Below are 14,836 nucleotides of genomic sequence, written 5' to 3'. Positions count from 1 at the left end.
AGGCCCAAAGACAAACACGCCTTCACACACGGGGGGGGGGGGTAATTTAACTAAAAATTAACTACAAAAAACAGTTAACAATTAGAAACTAAGGAGTAACGCACATGCAGATTTTACTGTTATAACAGAAAAAGAAAAGGATTTTTCTCACAAAAACGATCTACTCCCACGCCTGGAACTCGTTCAGAGCTGCTGACTGAACCGTGGCAAACGAGATCTGGGGTCAGGAAGGGATAGCAGGGGATTATGGGCAAGGGGGAGGAGCTTGGAGCTCGGATCTTAGCTGTTTGAAGTTGCCGGCTCGGATCCGATATGGATCAGATACACACAGGTTGATGGACAAATGAAGTTAACTACTTCAGATATAATAAAATTAAAAAAACTCGCAATTTATCAGTATAAATATACAAAAAAATAAATAATAGTGTGCACCGCACCATTTAACTCCTAATGTTTACGGTGCTGTTACTAGATATTATTTAATAAATCTGAAACTGACTATAAATGACAACTGATATAGCATTGATTTGAAATATAAATCACAAGGAAAACACAGTAAGAAACTCTAAGTAACCCATTGTGTATGCACCTGAGGTGAACCACAACTAGTGTGGCGATAAAAACTAGACATTTGTGCTGGATATAGAATGAACACTTGCCACGAAAAAAGAACAGCTCATCATAGATATAAAAGACTCTGGTGTTCTACGCAGATAAAAACATAATACGTATATTAGAAAAACATGACAAATACCAGATTGAACCTCAGAAACAATAACAAAGGAACTAACATGTGCACTGACTAGCAACATAAACAATAATGAAATTGCAAATGCATACACTTTGCTGAATGAGGGTTACTGCTGACCCTAGAGATTAATGTACCTAGTGAAATAAAAAACATACCCTATGATAAACAGCATTGACAAACACAGTTTCTGCATGAAATGACTGTCCGTAATGAAGGACCTTTTGAAGTAGTGTCTAATGAACGTCATATTAGACAATCTAATCTCTAGTTGAATTACTAGTAATGACATGTCCCTTCCGTATATGTGTCATAACAAAACAACTAATCGGACCTAAATACAAGTAACCATAATAAACTGACACTACACCTACTAAATAAATAAAAACTACTTAGTATGTAAGCTAAAAAGACCAAGGGTTACGACTAACCCTACATGTTACTAGAACCAAAATAAACTGAACTAAGAAGCACTGCCGAACAGGGCTTCTGAAAGGGTTTTATGTCACTTAATTGTGACACATATACGGTATGGGTATGTTTTTGTATGGTATTTGTCATGTTTTTCTAATGTACGTATTATGTTTTTATCAGCGTAGAACACCAGAGTCTTTTATATCTATGATGAGCTGTTCTTTTTTGTGATGCTATATCCAGCACGAATGTCTAGTTTTTATCGATACACTAGTTGTGGTTCACCTCAGGCACATACACAATGGGTTACTTAGAGTTTCTTTCTGTGGTTTCCTTGTTATTTATATTTCAAATCAATGCTATATCAGTTGTCATTTATAGCCAGTTTCAGATTTATTAAATAATATCTAGTAACAGAACCATAAACATTAGGAGTTAAATGTTGCGGTGCGCACTATTATTTTTTTTTTTGTATATTTATACTGATAAATTGAGTTTTTTAATTTTATTATAATTTCTTTGATATATCCTAACAATTTTATTGTTTGATATTTTATTCTTTTAGAACATTAATTCAGTTCATGAATATTACTTATTCGTGGGTGTGCCGGTATCCAGTCCGACACAAATTAATGAACATGTGACTTTTTAAATCTTGTACTTAAGGTAACAGTTTGAGGGAAGACGTTGTTTATCCATTTTTTCTGAGGAAGTTGGTGTGCCTGACGAAAAGCCAGCATCAGTGCTTAAAAAAAATACATTTGTCTTATTCTGATTTCTCCGACTGTGTGCTTTTACATTACAGAACAACCCGCGGGTATTGGAGCGTATCCAGTTTGTTTTTCTAAGTTTTCTAACATACAATTTCATATCAATAAGTCAAACCTGGCAAACTAGCTCTACTACTAAAAACGAAAAAACACAGCACAATGACAGTCATTCAACTAAAAACTACTTAAAAATGAATTGTCCTATTCTTAACTTGCATATGTCTGCCTTGACCACGACTCTGGCCTCTTTGCTTCCCGTTCCCTAGTACACCCCCTGATCCACACAAAAAATCTTTTTAAAAAGCTGGGCAAGGAAATAAAATGCATTCCCTCTACTGATGCCATGGTTTCTTTAACTCTATTATTAACATCCATACTAACAGATGATTTAGATGCATTAGATTCAGCTACACTCACAGGATGTTGTCTCAAAGGCGGAAGACTGCTGCCAGTGATAACCATATCCACTTTAGTGTCTTGTGAAATTTCATCAGAAATATTTTCAGAGCAACTATTTTCTTTATGAATTTTCCCTCTAGAATAAGATACAAAAAAGTATATATACGCACATACATATGCACACACATATAAAGAACCTTTGCTATTTATATAAAGAACCTTTGCTATTTTGGAAGAAACATAGACGCTAGGCTAGTTTCAGTGTTTTGGTCAATCTTTTGTTCATTTAAATCACATTTTGAGTGATTTCATTCATTGTAAAGTTTTCAGTCGAACTCCGTCAGAAAATAACATAAAATAAACCTAGGCTTATTATTTAACTGGTGTGGTGAGCAGGGAATGGGTTAGGGAGTTCTCTAATGTATGAACCTAGGCTTATTGTTTAACTGGTGTGGTGAGCAGGGGATGTGTTAGGGAGTTACCTAATCCATTTAAGGACACTGGAAATACTCAGGTCTTCATCTAATTCTGGGGTGAGTCTGCTCACAACTGTACCTGCCATTTCAACTCTTTAACTAACAGTAAACAGTAAGTTGCCTATTTTCCAAAAGGGATCTGTAAAACCTAGGGGATCTGTTTGTAATAACAAGCTCTGTTGTTTGGACTAAGCTTCTTAAGGGAGAAACAGCCTTTGTTAAATTATAACCATGCCCTGAAGAAATAGAAGCAACATCATCATGCAATACTCTCACCACGATCTACAAAATGTTTCACCCTAAGACTACACAGTGGCTTAAAGTTAGATTCTTTAAATGTCAATGAAACCTCACAGACATCTTGATCAAATGCAGCCTCTTCTTTACTGGCATAATAGAATCTTAAATTCAATTATCTATAAAACTTTAAAACTAAACACCATTTGATGTATGAAACAAAATAAGTAGGTAAAAACATACTCCTTTGTTTAAATGTTTGTTAATTTTCAGAAGGTTCAATTGCTACGGTTCCCCTGATGCAACTAGTTACTGCTTAACTGCAGAGTTTCCAATGATGTTTCAGTTGACCCCATCTGTTGTTCCTCCTCCCAAAATGGGTTAGTACTCTTTTTATGCAATAGTGATTCCTCAACAGAATCAGTGATGAAGTGGACTTCTGTCTCAGTAAGGGAAGATCCTTCACTGTCTGACGCAAGGTCTATACTGCGTAAAATAGACTGCCCTTGGCAAACATTTCACTTCCTTTTAAGCAGATTCTTTCAAACCTTCAAAACTGGAATACACATTTCTTAGTACACCATTCAAAAATGTTGCCAGTCTTACAGACATTCGTGCCCCTCCTAAACATTTTAGTTTTTAAATAAATCATTCAATATCAATCATTTTGATTGCCATAACTGATGATAACAATTTAGTACACTTAGGATGTGCTTCAAACCGATTAACTTTGGTAAATTCATCAGTCTGGTTTGTGAATAACAATCTGTCAGTTATAAAAACCTGAAAGTCCCTTTACATGCCCTGTTGAAGCTGTATGCTGAATGGCTCACCGCTGTTGCTATTACAATACATCATGTCCCAGGCTGCTCTGGTTCAGATACTCAATCCCCTTAGTATCATTTTGGCATTCGAGGAGGCTGTGAGGAGTTACTTAGTCCAAACAAATGATCTAAGTTTTTAGAAGTTGTTGTACAAAGGCCAAATATCCCCACTGATTCAGCGGAAGTAGTATGATTACCAATGCAGGTCAATGCTTTGCCTAGTTTCTGGTACCGTGAAAGAAAGCTGAAGGTCATCCATGTCCTTCATAAGTCCCACAATAAAATAATCCAGTTCTATGGTATTTTCCCTTTTTCTTTCAATAATGTAGAGCTAAGTATTTACAAAAGTAGAAATATTACACCACCTTTAACATTGGTGACAATATTTTGAAGGTGGACAATCAAAAAAAAAAAAAAAAAAGAGAGAGAGGGAAAACAAAGAAAGAAAAAAATTACCAGTTTTATTATAACCTCATTTGCCCATATTCAATTTCTTTTTGCTAATGCAACATCATCCGCATAACTTAAAATGTATAGTAATGCAACTTTTCCCAAAACTGTTTGCATCATCTACACCTTCCCTGTACCTTCTCCTTCACTACATTTATTACAGAACATTATTCAAGGGACAGCCTTACTTCACTTCTTTTTCCTGTCCTTAAATTCTCTCCCACACATTCATTAAGAAAAGGTCTTACCCATATATAACTTGTTACACACTGTCTTCATAAAATGTATTGCACTTTCTGCTATCTCATTTTCCTTCATTATTCTCACTAAGCTATCAAGATTAACAGTATCAAATGCCTTCATTTTATCACATACTACTACCCTTCATTCCACTGTTGCTTCTTTTACACCACTTACCAGTTTTCTTCACAATTTCCAGCATTTCCTTGATTTCTTTCCTTCAATTCCATAAACTCCTTCTCCTACTCACTTTTGTAATACTCTCAAATCTATCATAAAAAAAATCACTACTTTTTATAATCTACAATTCTCCAAGTTATTTGCCATCAATTTTTCCCCACAATAATTTTATCATTCTCATACAGAGTTCTCTACTTTCCAGGCCTTTTCCAAAACCAATCACTCAACACATTTAAAACACTTCCCTTCTACATATTCTCATAAAATCTATAATCTATACCATGCTCACTGATACAGTTCACTCTCTTTCTAATACAACAATCATTAATCTGTCTAGTTTAAAAAAAAAAAAAAAAAAAAAAACTTGATAGCCAAGTGTCCCCCCCCCCCCCCCAAACATTCGCTCTCTTTCACATTTCATTGTGTCCAGGGAACTAAGCATGCCTTTCAACCTCCTCACGCCTTTGCCTTCTTTTAACATATTTCTCTCTTCCCAAAATTCTGACCACACTGCTTTGTGGTCAGTAAAACAACTATAATGAACCTACTATTTAACTGAAGCAAGTGTAGTAACCAACACAAAACAGCCACCCAGACCACAGTAGCTCGAACAAGAACCAAACAAGTGACTGCCAAATGTCAAAATCTGTTGCACAAATCCACACCAAAGTCCAGAAAACACAGGTTTATTGCAACGAACATAAACCACACAGGTTGAGCGCTTTCATCCACACTAAGGCAGATTTCATCAGAACCAATTAGCATAGTTAGCTAGGTGTGTTTATAAAGCTACTTTGGCGCCAAAGATCAATTAACTTCCTATGTATCAATCACTCACATTTTGCAAACAAATATTTTACAAATAAATATTGCCTATTATGCATTATTAAAAAATGTTTTTCTAAAAAGCATAAATGTAAATGTCCTATACACATATATACTTAGTAGATAATCCATACAGTTACAATACAAATATATGAATAAAATCATAAAAATATATACATAAAAATATACAAGTATACTGTATAAATGTAAATTGTAAGTTGTCATAAATTTATCTAATCAGTATCTAAAAAATGTTAACCCCTTTCCAAAAGCAGATAAGGTTTGATACTAATGCTTTCATTCAAACCCGGCCACGAAGTGGCATCACATAAAATCTGCCACTTAGAAATGGTACCCTAGATAGTGATACTATAAAATCTAGGATTTATTTACTTGGTAAAAAACTGCTAAACATCAAAGGTGTAAAAATTGATAATGGTTACTTGGAGAAATGTTTAAATCTGAAAATTGTGCCCAAAGGGCTAAGATTTTTTAAACTACCTCTAGGAGTTCAGTATAATGACGTTGTGCAAAATGAATTTAACCAATTATTTGACTGGTTTGGTTTTGAGTTTATTAAACTGTTGATGAAGTTCAACGATGAAAAGATAGGAAACTTGTGGGAAGAAATAGAACAATTGAACAATGACATTATGCAGGACCCCAGTTTCCCTTGTTGGCAAGAACTTTTTCAAAAACAGTATAGGGTGGCCAAATCCAAGGCCTATGATATCTACAATAGAAAGTTGGATAAGTTAGAACGGGATCTAGAAATGTATAAAACACATAGGGCATACATTTGGCCTCAAAATAGGACCAACAAAAAAGAGGTACGTCATGAAGTGTACAGAGGTAGGAACTCAAGGAGGGATGTGGAAGAGAATTTTCAAGGGGGAAGATTCCATCAGGCTCCAATGTACCGCAAACGAAGATAGAGAGCGAAAAAGGGTGGCCTAAGGGAAGTTCTAGGCATACCCCCTTACCCAAGGAATTTTGGTTTAGTTCTACAGTGATTTCTGAGTGTGGGGTAGTTGGTGGTAATGAAACGAGTGTTGTCAACACAGTTGCAATAGACACTTATGAGAGTGGGGGGATGTGTGACAAAATGAGTGGGAATATCTTAACTGAAGCTGACAAGAATAAGAGTGTGGAAGTGAGTGATACAGCAGACATTGACAATCACCCATTGGAGGTAGAGACTAGTGTTGTCAGCAAGGTAGTCACCCATTCCTTCTCTGGTTTTAAAGTATATAACTTTACAGATTTCTATATAGGTCAGGACTTCTTTTCTTTGTTTAGCAAAGGCATGAAATTCATTCCAATGGCCAGATTTAAAGTAGTGGATGTCATCAAGGAAGTGAAACTATACTGTAGGAGACTTCAGTTAGCCCTTCAATTTAAAGATACATCTAGTGACAATCTCAACAATAAATTGGTTAGGAAAAGTGCATACATTCCTGTTTGTAATGCAGAAGTCAATAACTACGAGAGGATGGTATGTAAGGATATATACCACCTGTGTGGACACATACGGAGAGACCCTTGGTACGGTACATTATTCACTGACAATCTTACAAGTGGAGAGAGAGCTTGCTTGGAACAGATAGTGGCCAATAGAGACATTAGGATAATGAAGCCCGATAAAGGGGGAGGTTTGGTGATATATGATTCGGAAACCTATATTCAAGCTATCCAAGACATCCTGTTTAACTCAGGTAATTACGAACAGATCTCCCTGAATCAGATCAATATAGGATATCACAGGATAGATTTGATTATTGAGGAATACCTACTTGACAACCGTATCACGAATGAGGAATATGAATTTATTAGAACCGAGTACCCTGTGATGGCAAAAATAGTCGGTATACCGAAAATACACAAAAACTTAAACCACCCCCCCTTTAGACCCATCATATCAGGATCAAAATCAAAAACATTTAACATAGGGGTAGCTATTGACCACTGGTGCAAACATGTTTATTCTAATGTTGCACATCTAACTAAAGACTCTTGGCATTTTTTGGGCAAGTTAAAACATGACATATGGTCTTCAGATTTGATATTCCTGACTATTGATGTTCAGGACTTGTTTTCATGCATTCCTTACACCACTGGACTGGAATATTTTGAAAGCAGTTTGAGGAAACATTCCAATTTAACATGGGATAAAATATGTTTGATACTTAGCATGATGGGTTTGGTTCTCACAAACAACTATATTCAGTTTGAGGGTGAGTACTTTAAACAAACAAGGGGAGTAGCCATGGGAGCATCGTGTGCTCCCATTTTTGCAAACCTTGTCATGCTTGAGTGGGAAGAGCTATTTGTATTATCTAGCCAATTTTCCAAACATATTGCATTATACACACGGTTCCTAGATGACCTGTTTATTATCTGGAAAGGTCCTGGAGAGGACATTCCCTGTTTTATTTCCTATTTAAATGGCACTACGGATTTTTTAAGATTCACGTATAAAATGGAGAAGTATGGAATTCCGTATTTGGACACCTACATCAGTAATTCTGATGAGGGATTCAGGTCTAAAATTTATAGGAAAACAACCTTCTCCAACGATTACTTACAGTTTGGTAGTAACCATCCTCCACACATTTTTAAAAATGTCCTTAAGGGGCAATGCATTAGAGTAGCGAGGATGTGCTCTACAAGACAAGATATGGAAAATCAAATGGAAATAGTTGCAGGGATGTTTTTGGCCAGGGGATATCCAGCTACTTTGGTGGAGGACGTTACCAGATATGTGATTGGATTATGGGGCAATAGGTATATTCCCCTGTTAGGGGGCAACTTTGTTGGTGACACCACTAGGGAGACCTCAAGTCCTAGAAGGAACGTGTGTGTGATAATGTTTAGCCCATATTCCAACTTAGTCAAGGAAATTCTAAGAAGACATTGGGATGTTTTTTCAAGTAACGACAATACTTCCACAATATTAGGGAGACACCCTGTCTGTGTATTTAAAACCTCAGAAAATTTAAAGAGAATTATTGAAGGTGGGAAGTTGAATAAACATGACAGGGACGATCAACATACTAATAAGTGTGGAAGATGTAAATATTGTCAATATATAAACAGTAACAGGATTACTAAACTGGGAAATTACAACAAAACTGTATGCCATGGTAAGAAAGGAAATTGCAATTCTATGCGGGTGGTGTATTTAGCTTCTTGTTCCTGTTGCCCGGCTTACTACATTGGCAAGACGGAAAGGAAGCTTAAGACCCGCATATATGAACATATGTATAAAATCAACAAAGTTGACCCAAAAAATGCATTAAGTAAACATATCAGCGAAAAGGGCCCAGAACATAGTTTTACCTTCAAAATTATTGACCAAATTGAGGTTAATGCACATGGGGGTAACTGGAAGATTGGTTTGTCGTGTTTAGAAACTAAGTGGCAGATTTTATGTGATGCCACTTCGTGGCCGGGTTTGAATGAAAGCATTAGTATCAAACCTTATCTGCTTTTGGAAAGGGGTTAACATTTTTTAGATACTGTTTAGATAAATTTATGACAACTTACAATTTACATTTATACAGTATACTTGTATATTTTTATGTATATATTTTTATGATTTTATTCATATATTTGTATTGTAACTGTATGGATTATCTACTAAGTATATATGTGTATAGGACATTTACATTTATGCTTTTTAGAAAAACATTTTTTAATAATGCATAATAGGCAATATTTATTTGTAAAATATTTGTTTGCAAAATGTGAGTGATTGATACATAGGAAGTTAATTGATCTTTGGTGCCAAAGTAGCTTTATAAACACACCTAGCTAACTATGCTAATTGGTTCTGATGAAATCTGCCTTAGTGTGGATGAAAGCGCTCAACCTGTGTGGTTTATGTTCGTTGCAATAAACCTGTGTTTTCTGGACTTTGGTGTGGATTTGTGCAACAGATTTTGACATTTGGCAGTCACTTGTTTGGTTCTTGTTCGAGCTACTGTGGTCTGGGTGGCTGTTTTGTGTTGGTAACTATAATGAACCTATTTATCTTCTTTAACCCTTTACAATGCATTACAAAATGAATTACTGTTATTACCATAATTGTCTTATACGTAAAATCTCTTTCTTACCTTCAAATGAAATTAACTCATTGTTCTTGTGGGATTTCACATCCTCACACACTTTTTTACCTCTTTCATCACAATTAAAACATGCTATTAAAACATGCTATTATTTGTTGTTTGTCTTTCGGCTTTTCCTGGTAAGGGGTCGTCATAGCGTAACTCCGGTCAGCTAATGATTGGCAGTAGATTTTTTTTACGAAACGCCAAGGTGCCAGCTCGACGCTCAACCTTCAATGAAGGCACACCCATTTACGCACGCATGTCTTTCAAACGCTACCCAACCGCGGGAGGACATGCAGACTCCACACAGAAGGCACTCCCAAGCCCAGCCGAGAATTGAACGGGAGAACCTCTTGCTGTGAGGCAACAATGCTACCGCCGTACCACCACATTAATAAGGATCGATATTTTATATTCAAAAACTTATTTTTTCAAATATTTATGTTGGCATAAAGAGTTAGCAGCCATATTGTCTAATGCTCAAATCCACTATTATTATTCTTGGATTTCCAGTCAAATCCACTATTATTATTCTTGGTTTTCCAGTCATTATTAATTTCTGTTACTGTGAACAAAATTGCTAATCACCATACACATCGCATTGTTCATAGGCCAATTTTATACATCTAAGTATGCTGCTCCACATCATTACACTTATGAACATTCTCTTACTCTTCAATAGTTTCAATAGTTTCAGTTACCTTGAACATCTATGTTCTTTCACATTTTCAATTTCCAATTTTTCTTCATTCAACGCATTCTTTGCCTCGTTTCTCACACACATCTATACTTATACTGACTTCATTATCTATGTGACCTTCTGTATTTTTAATTTCATTACACTACGAATGCCATATTACTCGGCTTGTTTTGACCTTATTGTAAATGTTGTGTACTACTAATCCGCATACTATTACAATCATGTTTTGCTGTTAATAATGTATAGAATTGCTTTTTTTGCTTAAATGTTTCCGGTCTTCTAAATTGGCTGAGAATGAAACTAGTCATTTGTAAACACAGTTCTAACAAGTATGGCCTCCTTTCTTGAAACATTAAGCAATTAAGTACTTGAATTACAATCACTCTGTAAAATTTAAGGCCATTCATTAGAGATGTTTCTCAGTAGACACAGCTACATCATTCTTTCTTCCTTTGCTGTTTCACTCCTTTCATGTCCTGACTGGGGTCTCCTCCTTACTGCTAAAAAGACTCCAAATGTCTTTAACAGACCGACTCTGCAGAACTTTTCAGTACAGACTTGGGGGGTCTCCAAGAAGTCTGTCCACCTTCAGGGTAAAGACTAGATGGTTAACATAATGAAGGAGGCTGGAGAAGCCTGGGTGCAGTCTGAGTAAGAGAGAATAATTTGGGCCAGGAAGTCAAAAATCATGGAATGGCTTCCAGGTGGAAAACAGACTACAACTCCTGTAAAACAAAAATGAAACTGTGTATGAAAAATAACGGTTCCCCTTCACAAAGTCGAACATTCAGAAACTCGAAATGCATATGGCTGACACCATATGCTCGAATTTCTGAAGCTCGACTTCGTGAAAGGGAACTATAAAATAAAGAACATAACACAAAAAAGTGTTTCTGCAGGGGCACACCCCACACCACCCGCTTATTTATTCCAACTCAGAGATCGCACTACAGTGCAGAAATGGAATCTCCCATTCTGCGCTGTATGTCGTTCCCCATTCACACAGTCGAGCTTCCACAATTTCGTGCATATGGTCTCCACCATATACATTTCGAGATTGTGGCTGTTCGACTTTGTGAAGGGGAACCGAAAAAAACACATTGGGTGTAGTAGAACCTGGAGGAGAGGAGAAGAAAGCATAAGGAAATCCAGTGCCCATGACAAAAGCAGGTGGTAAAACCAGTACTCTGTTCACACAAATTTCTGTGTGGCTAACTTCAAGTCAGACATCTTTTTTTCCCACTTGAAAAGCAGAGGTACCCTCATCTACAGAATCTTTTTCTAGAAGTGGAAGAGTCACGTGGCTACTGTTCTAGCCTCAAGAGCTGTTGAAACATTAAGCAGCCTAAAGTCTTTAAAATCTGTTAAATGCAATAATGTTGTGAAACAGAAAGAAGTTAGTATGTGTCATTCTTGGCAAAAAAGCAAAGGAGAGATCTGGACATTTAGCTTGGGGGTGTGGAAAGGTCTTTTTGCAGCATGCATACCTGCTGAAAATGGAAGCCATCAATAAAGCTATGAAGTACATTGCCTGAAAACAGGTCTAAATTACAAAATAACAGCAAAAGATGAACAAAAAAAATGAAAATCCATGTATAGCAACTAAAACAACATTCCTAACTACTAGTAAAAGGAACATCCCCTTACCATTACGATTTTTACTCATGACTCACTGGGAGAAACTAGACAAAGGTAGTCTGATCCATTATATGTACACAAACTTTCATGACAAAACAGAACTGAAAAGGCAGGAAGCAGCAATGCATTATAGGACTGGAGGGATGGCAATAGCAGCCTGGTACGCTTACATTCTTGGTGGTCCTAATGCCTGGTTTCAGCAGCCAGAGGTCAACAGTACCACATCAACAAAATTACTCTTTTCTTTAGGCTGTACCAAATCAACTTGTTAAAAACTGGGCAGTATCAAATCAACACGTTTCAATAGTACTGTTTTCTCTTTATAGTACCAGTGGAAGAGTACTGAATCTGGTAAAAGCTAGAAAGCCACAAAGTTCTGCATGAAATTCTGCTTCAGAAATGCAAAGACTGAAGTTTTACTTACTCAATAGCTGGCAGAAGGTAGTGTTCTCTCAAGGACTCAAAATATGGCCCCAGATTGGCTGTGCCTTCAATAACAAAGACCACATCTGCAACCATGGTGCTACTTATCTGCATGGAAGTATCAAGAGATGTAGCCACCATCTTTAGAGGAGAGGCTACTGCCACTCCTTAGGTGGCTTACATGAAGCTGGAAAATAAAGAAACCAACATTAACGTTAGACTAAGGTCATACTACTTCAGAGAAATATCAGATAAAAGCAAATGAAAAATAATGTCAAGCTAGAAATTCTTTGTAAACCTTTTAGCTTTTGACACAACTACTCTCTACTTTAGTACAGAACCTCAACGGCATGATTTTCAAAAATTAAGGTATTTTAACACGAGAGGTCTACAACCAAAATTTTTTTCTTTCAAGCAGTTTTATTAATGAGACCAGGTTTGACAGTAGCTGCATGGATATGCATTTTTAAATGACAGCTGTACCAAAAACAATACTGGAAGCAATCAATTTCTAAAACCAAAATAATTATGAAGATCCATCCATCCACAGCTCCGTTTTTCCCATTTTTGCACTAGGTCGGGATGTCACTTTTAAGAGTTTAACCCTGCCACGGCAGATCTTACACACACACACACACACACACACACACAGAGCTATGACCAATTTAGTGTCCAATCTGCCTACTGCATGTCATTTGAATATGGGGGAAATCAGAGCACCTGGAAGAAACCCATGCAAACACGGGGAGTACATGCAGACTCTGCACAGAAGGCGCCCTCTTGACATGTAATTTTCTGTGTGTACTTCCTTGTTAGCAAGATTCTTCTGTAACTACTTGCTGTTAGATAGCTATGTGGCACTGAAAAAGATGTGTATTTCACACACACATCGCCTCTTCCTGTAGTCAATATACCCTTAATTTACAATTCAACATTACTAGCAATATATGCCCGATAGTAGATTTGAATGAAAACTTAACTTCAAAGTACAATTGTGTTAGTAAACTTACCATAAAACAGTAGATGTTCCAGTGATCACTGCTGCAGTAGTCTTAGCAATGTGGGTCATAATTCTTCCTAGGATATTACACCCCTACAGCTTCCAAACCTTTAGCGGACTAAGCTCTTCAGAGCTTTCATGCCAATAGAGAGAGGAAAGGAAGGCTAAACCCAGAAAGGACAATACTAGAAACAACAAAAAATAAATGTCCACACCCTGGCATAAACACATGCAAAACAAAAAAGGACAAAGGAGGGAGGGAGCAGCTACTGCGGCAGTGAGCATCCTACCATCTACCATGGTAAGTTTACTTACACAACTGCACTATGTTCATCACATTGTTCACTGCTGCGGTAGTTTTATTAGGTAGATCCCCATAGTCTAACGGGTCTACATTAGTTCACTGAAACTGATCTTCAGCGAACACCTCTTTGTCGAAACATATTCAGCGATAATCACTTCCGTGACTCACTGAATTTTCCCAAGGGCAATGAAACAATTACCCCGCAGCACAAAGGAACCCACAAGTAACTAAATCAAACCCACCCAAGTACCCCCCAACTATACATACCAACTCCAAGATCGCACTACAGTGAGGAAAAAGGCAAAGTTGTGCAGTTGGCCAACTACTTCATTGCCTTTGGAAAATTCAGGGAATCGTGGAAGTGATTTTCGCTGAATGTGTGTCGAAGAAAAGGTGCAAATTTCGGCGAACAAATATAGACCCAGTTTAACACATTAGGAGGTAGAAGAAGGGACCCTGGAGAATGGCAAAGCCTCAACTAGCACTAGAGAAGGAATCAAGCTTACAGTGGTCTGTAAAAGTATGTGCATTAGGTCAAGTTGCTGATTCTAGAATATTTCAAGAATCCAAACTTTTCCAAATAGCCATAGATGACGCAGAGGCCCTGGTAAAGTGGGCCTTAATCCTACCTGAAATAGTTTTGCTTTGTTGAGTACAAACAAAAGGTGACAGCTTTAGAAAACCATTTGGACATAGACTGTTTTGACACAGGTGGTCTGGTCTTATCTACACAAGCAACAAACAACTGATTAGAAGATCTGAAAGATTTACTTCTGTCAAGATGGTAACCCAGTTGTCTGTAGAGAAACAATGTATGGAGTTACCTTTTCTCCACCATTCTTAGGTTCAGGAAAGAAAATGGGGAGATGGGCAATCTGTCTTGAAGTAAAAACGGATAAGACTTTAGGCATAAAAGTAGGATTAGTTCTCAAAGAAAATATGTCTCTGTGAAAAATGAGTTATGGTTGACTTACCATAACACCTTACAACTCAAATACCCTTCCTGCAGAGGTCAGAGCAATCAGTAAAATTGTCCTCCAGGTTAAGAACATCAAGTCAGCCAGGTTAACCAATCCCAAGAAGGAGCCACCAATTTCCT

The 14,836-nt window shown here is 37.0% G+C and overlaps 1 protein-coding gene across 2 annotated transcripts in view; it reads right to left on the bottom strand.

Annotated features, from left to right (window-relative positions):
• The window catches only part of MED25 (mediator complex subunit 25), a 1,733,520-nt gene that overhangs the window by 1,649,365 nt on the left and 69,319 nt on the right, over positions 1-14,836 (bottom strand). For both annotated transcript variants that reach the window (XM_044059360.1, XM_044059361.1), the window contains exon 2: positions 12,435-12,620. In XM_044059360.1, coding sequence (XP_043915295.1) covers positions 12,435-12,574 — 140 coding nt within the window. In that variant the 5' untranslated portion in view covers positions 12,575-12,620. The remainder of the gene's footprint in view (positions 1-12,434; positions 12,621-14,836) is intronic.

This window comes from Protopterus annectens, chromosome 17.part0 (genome assembly GCF_019279795.1).
Source record: "Protopterus annectens isolate FY-2018-M chromosome 17.part0, PAN1.0, whole genome shotgun sequence".
NCBI lineage: Eukaryota > Metazoa > Chordata > Ceratodontiformes > Protopteridae > Protopterus > Protopterus annectens.
Note: the sequence above shows the minus strand (reverse complement) of the source record. Positions and strands in the feature narration are given on the sequence as shown.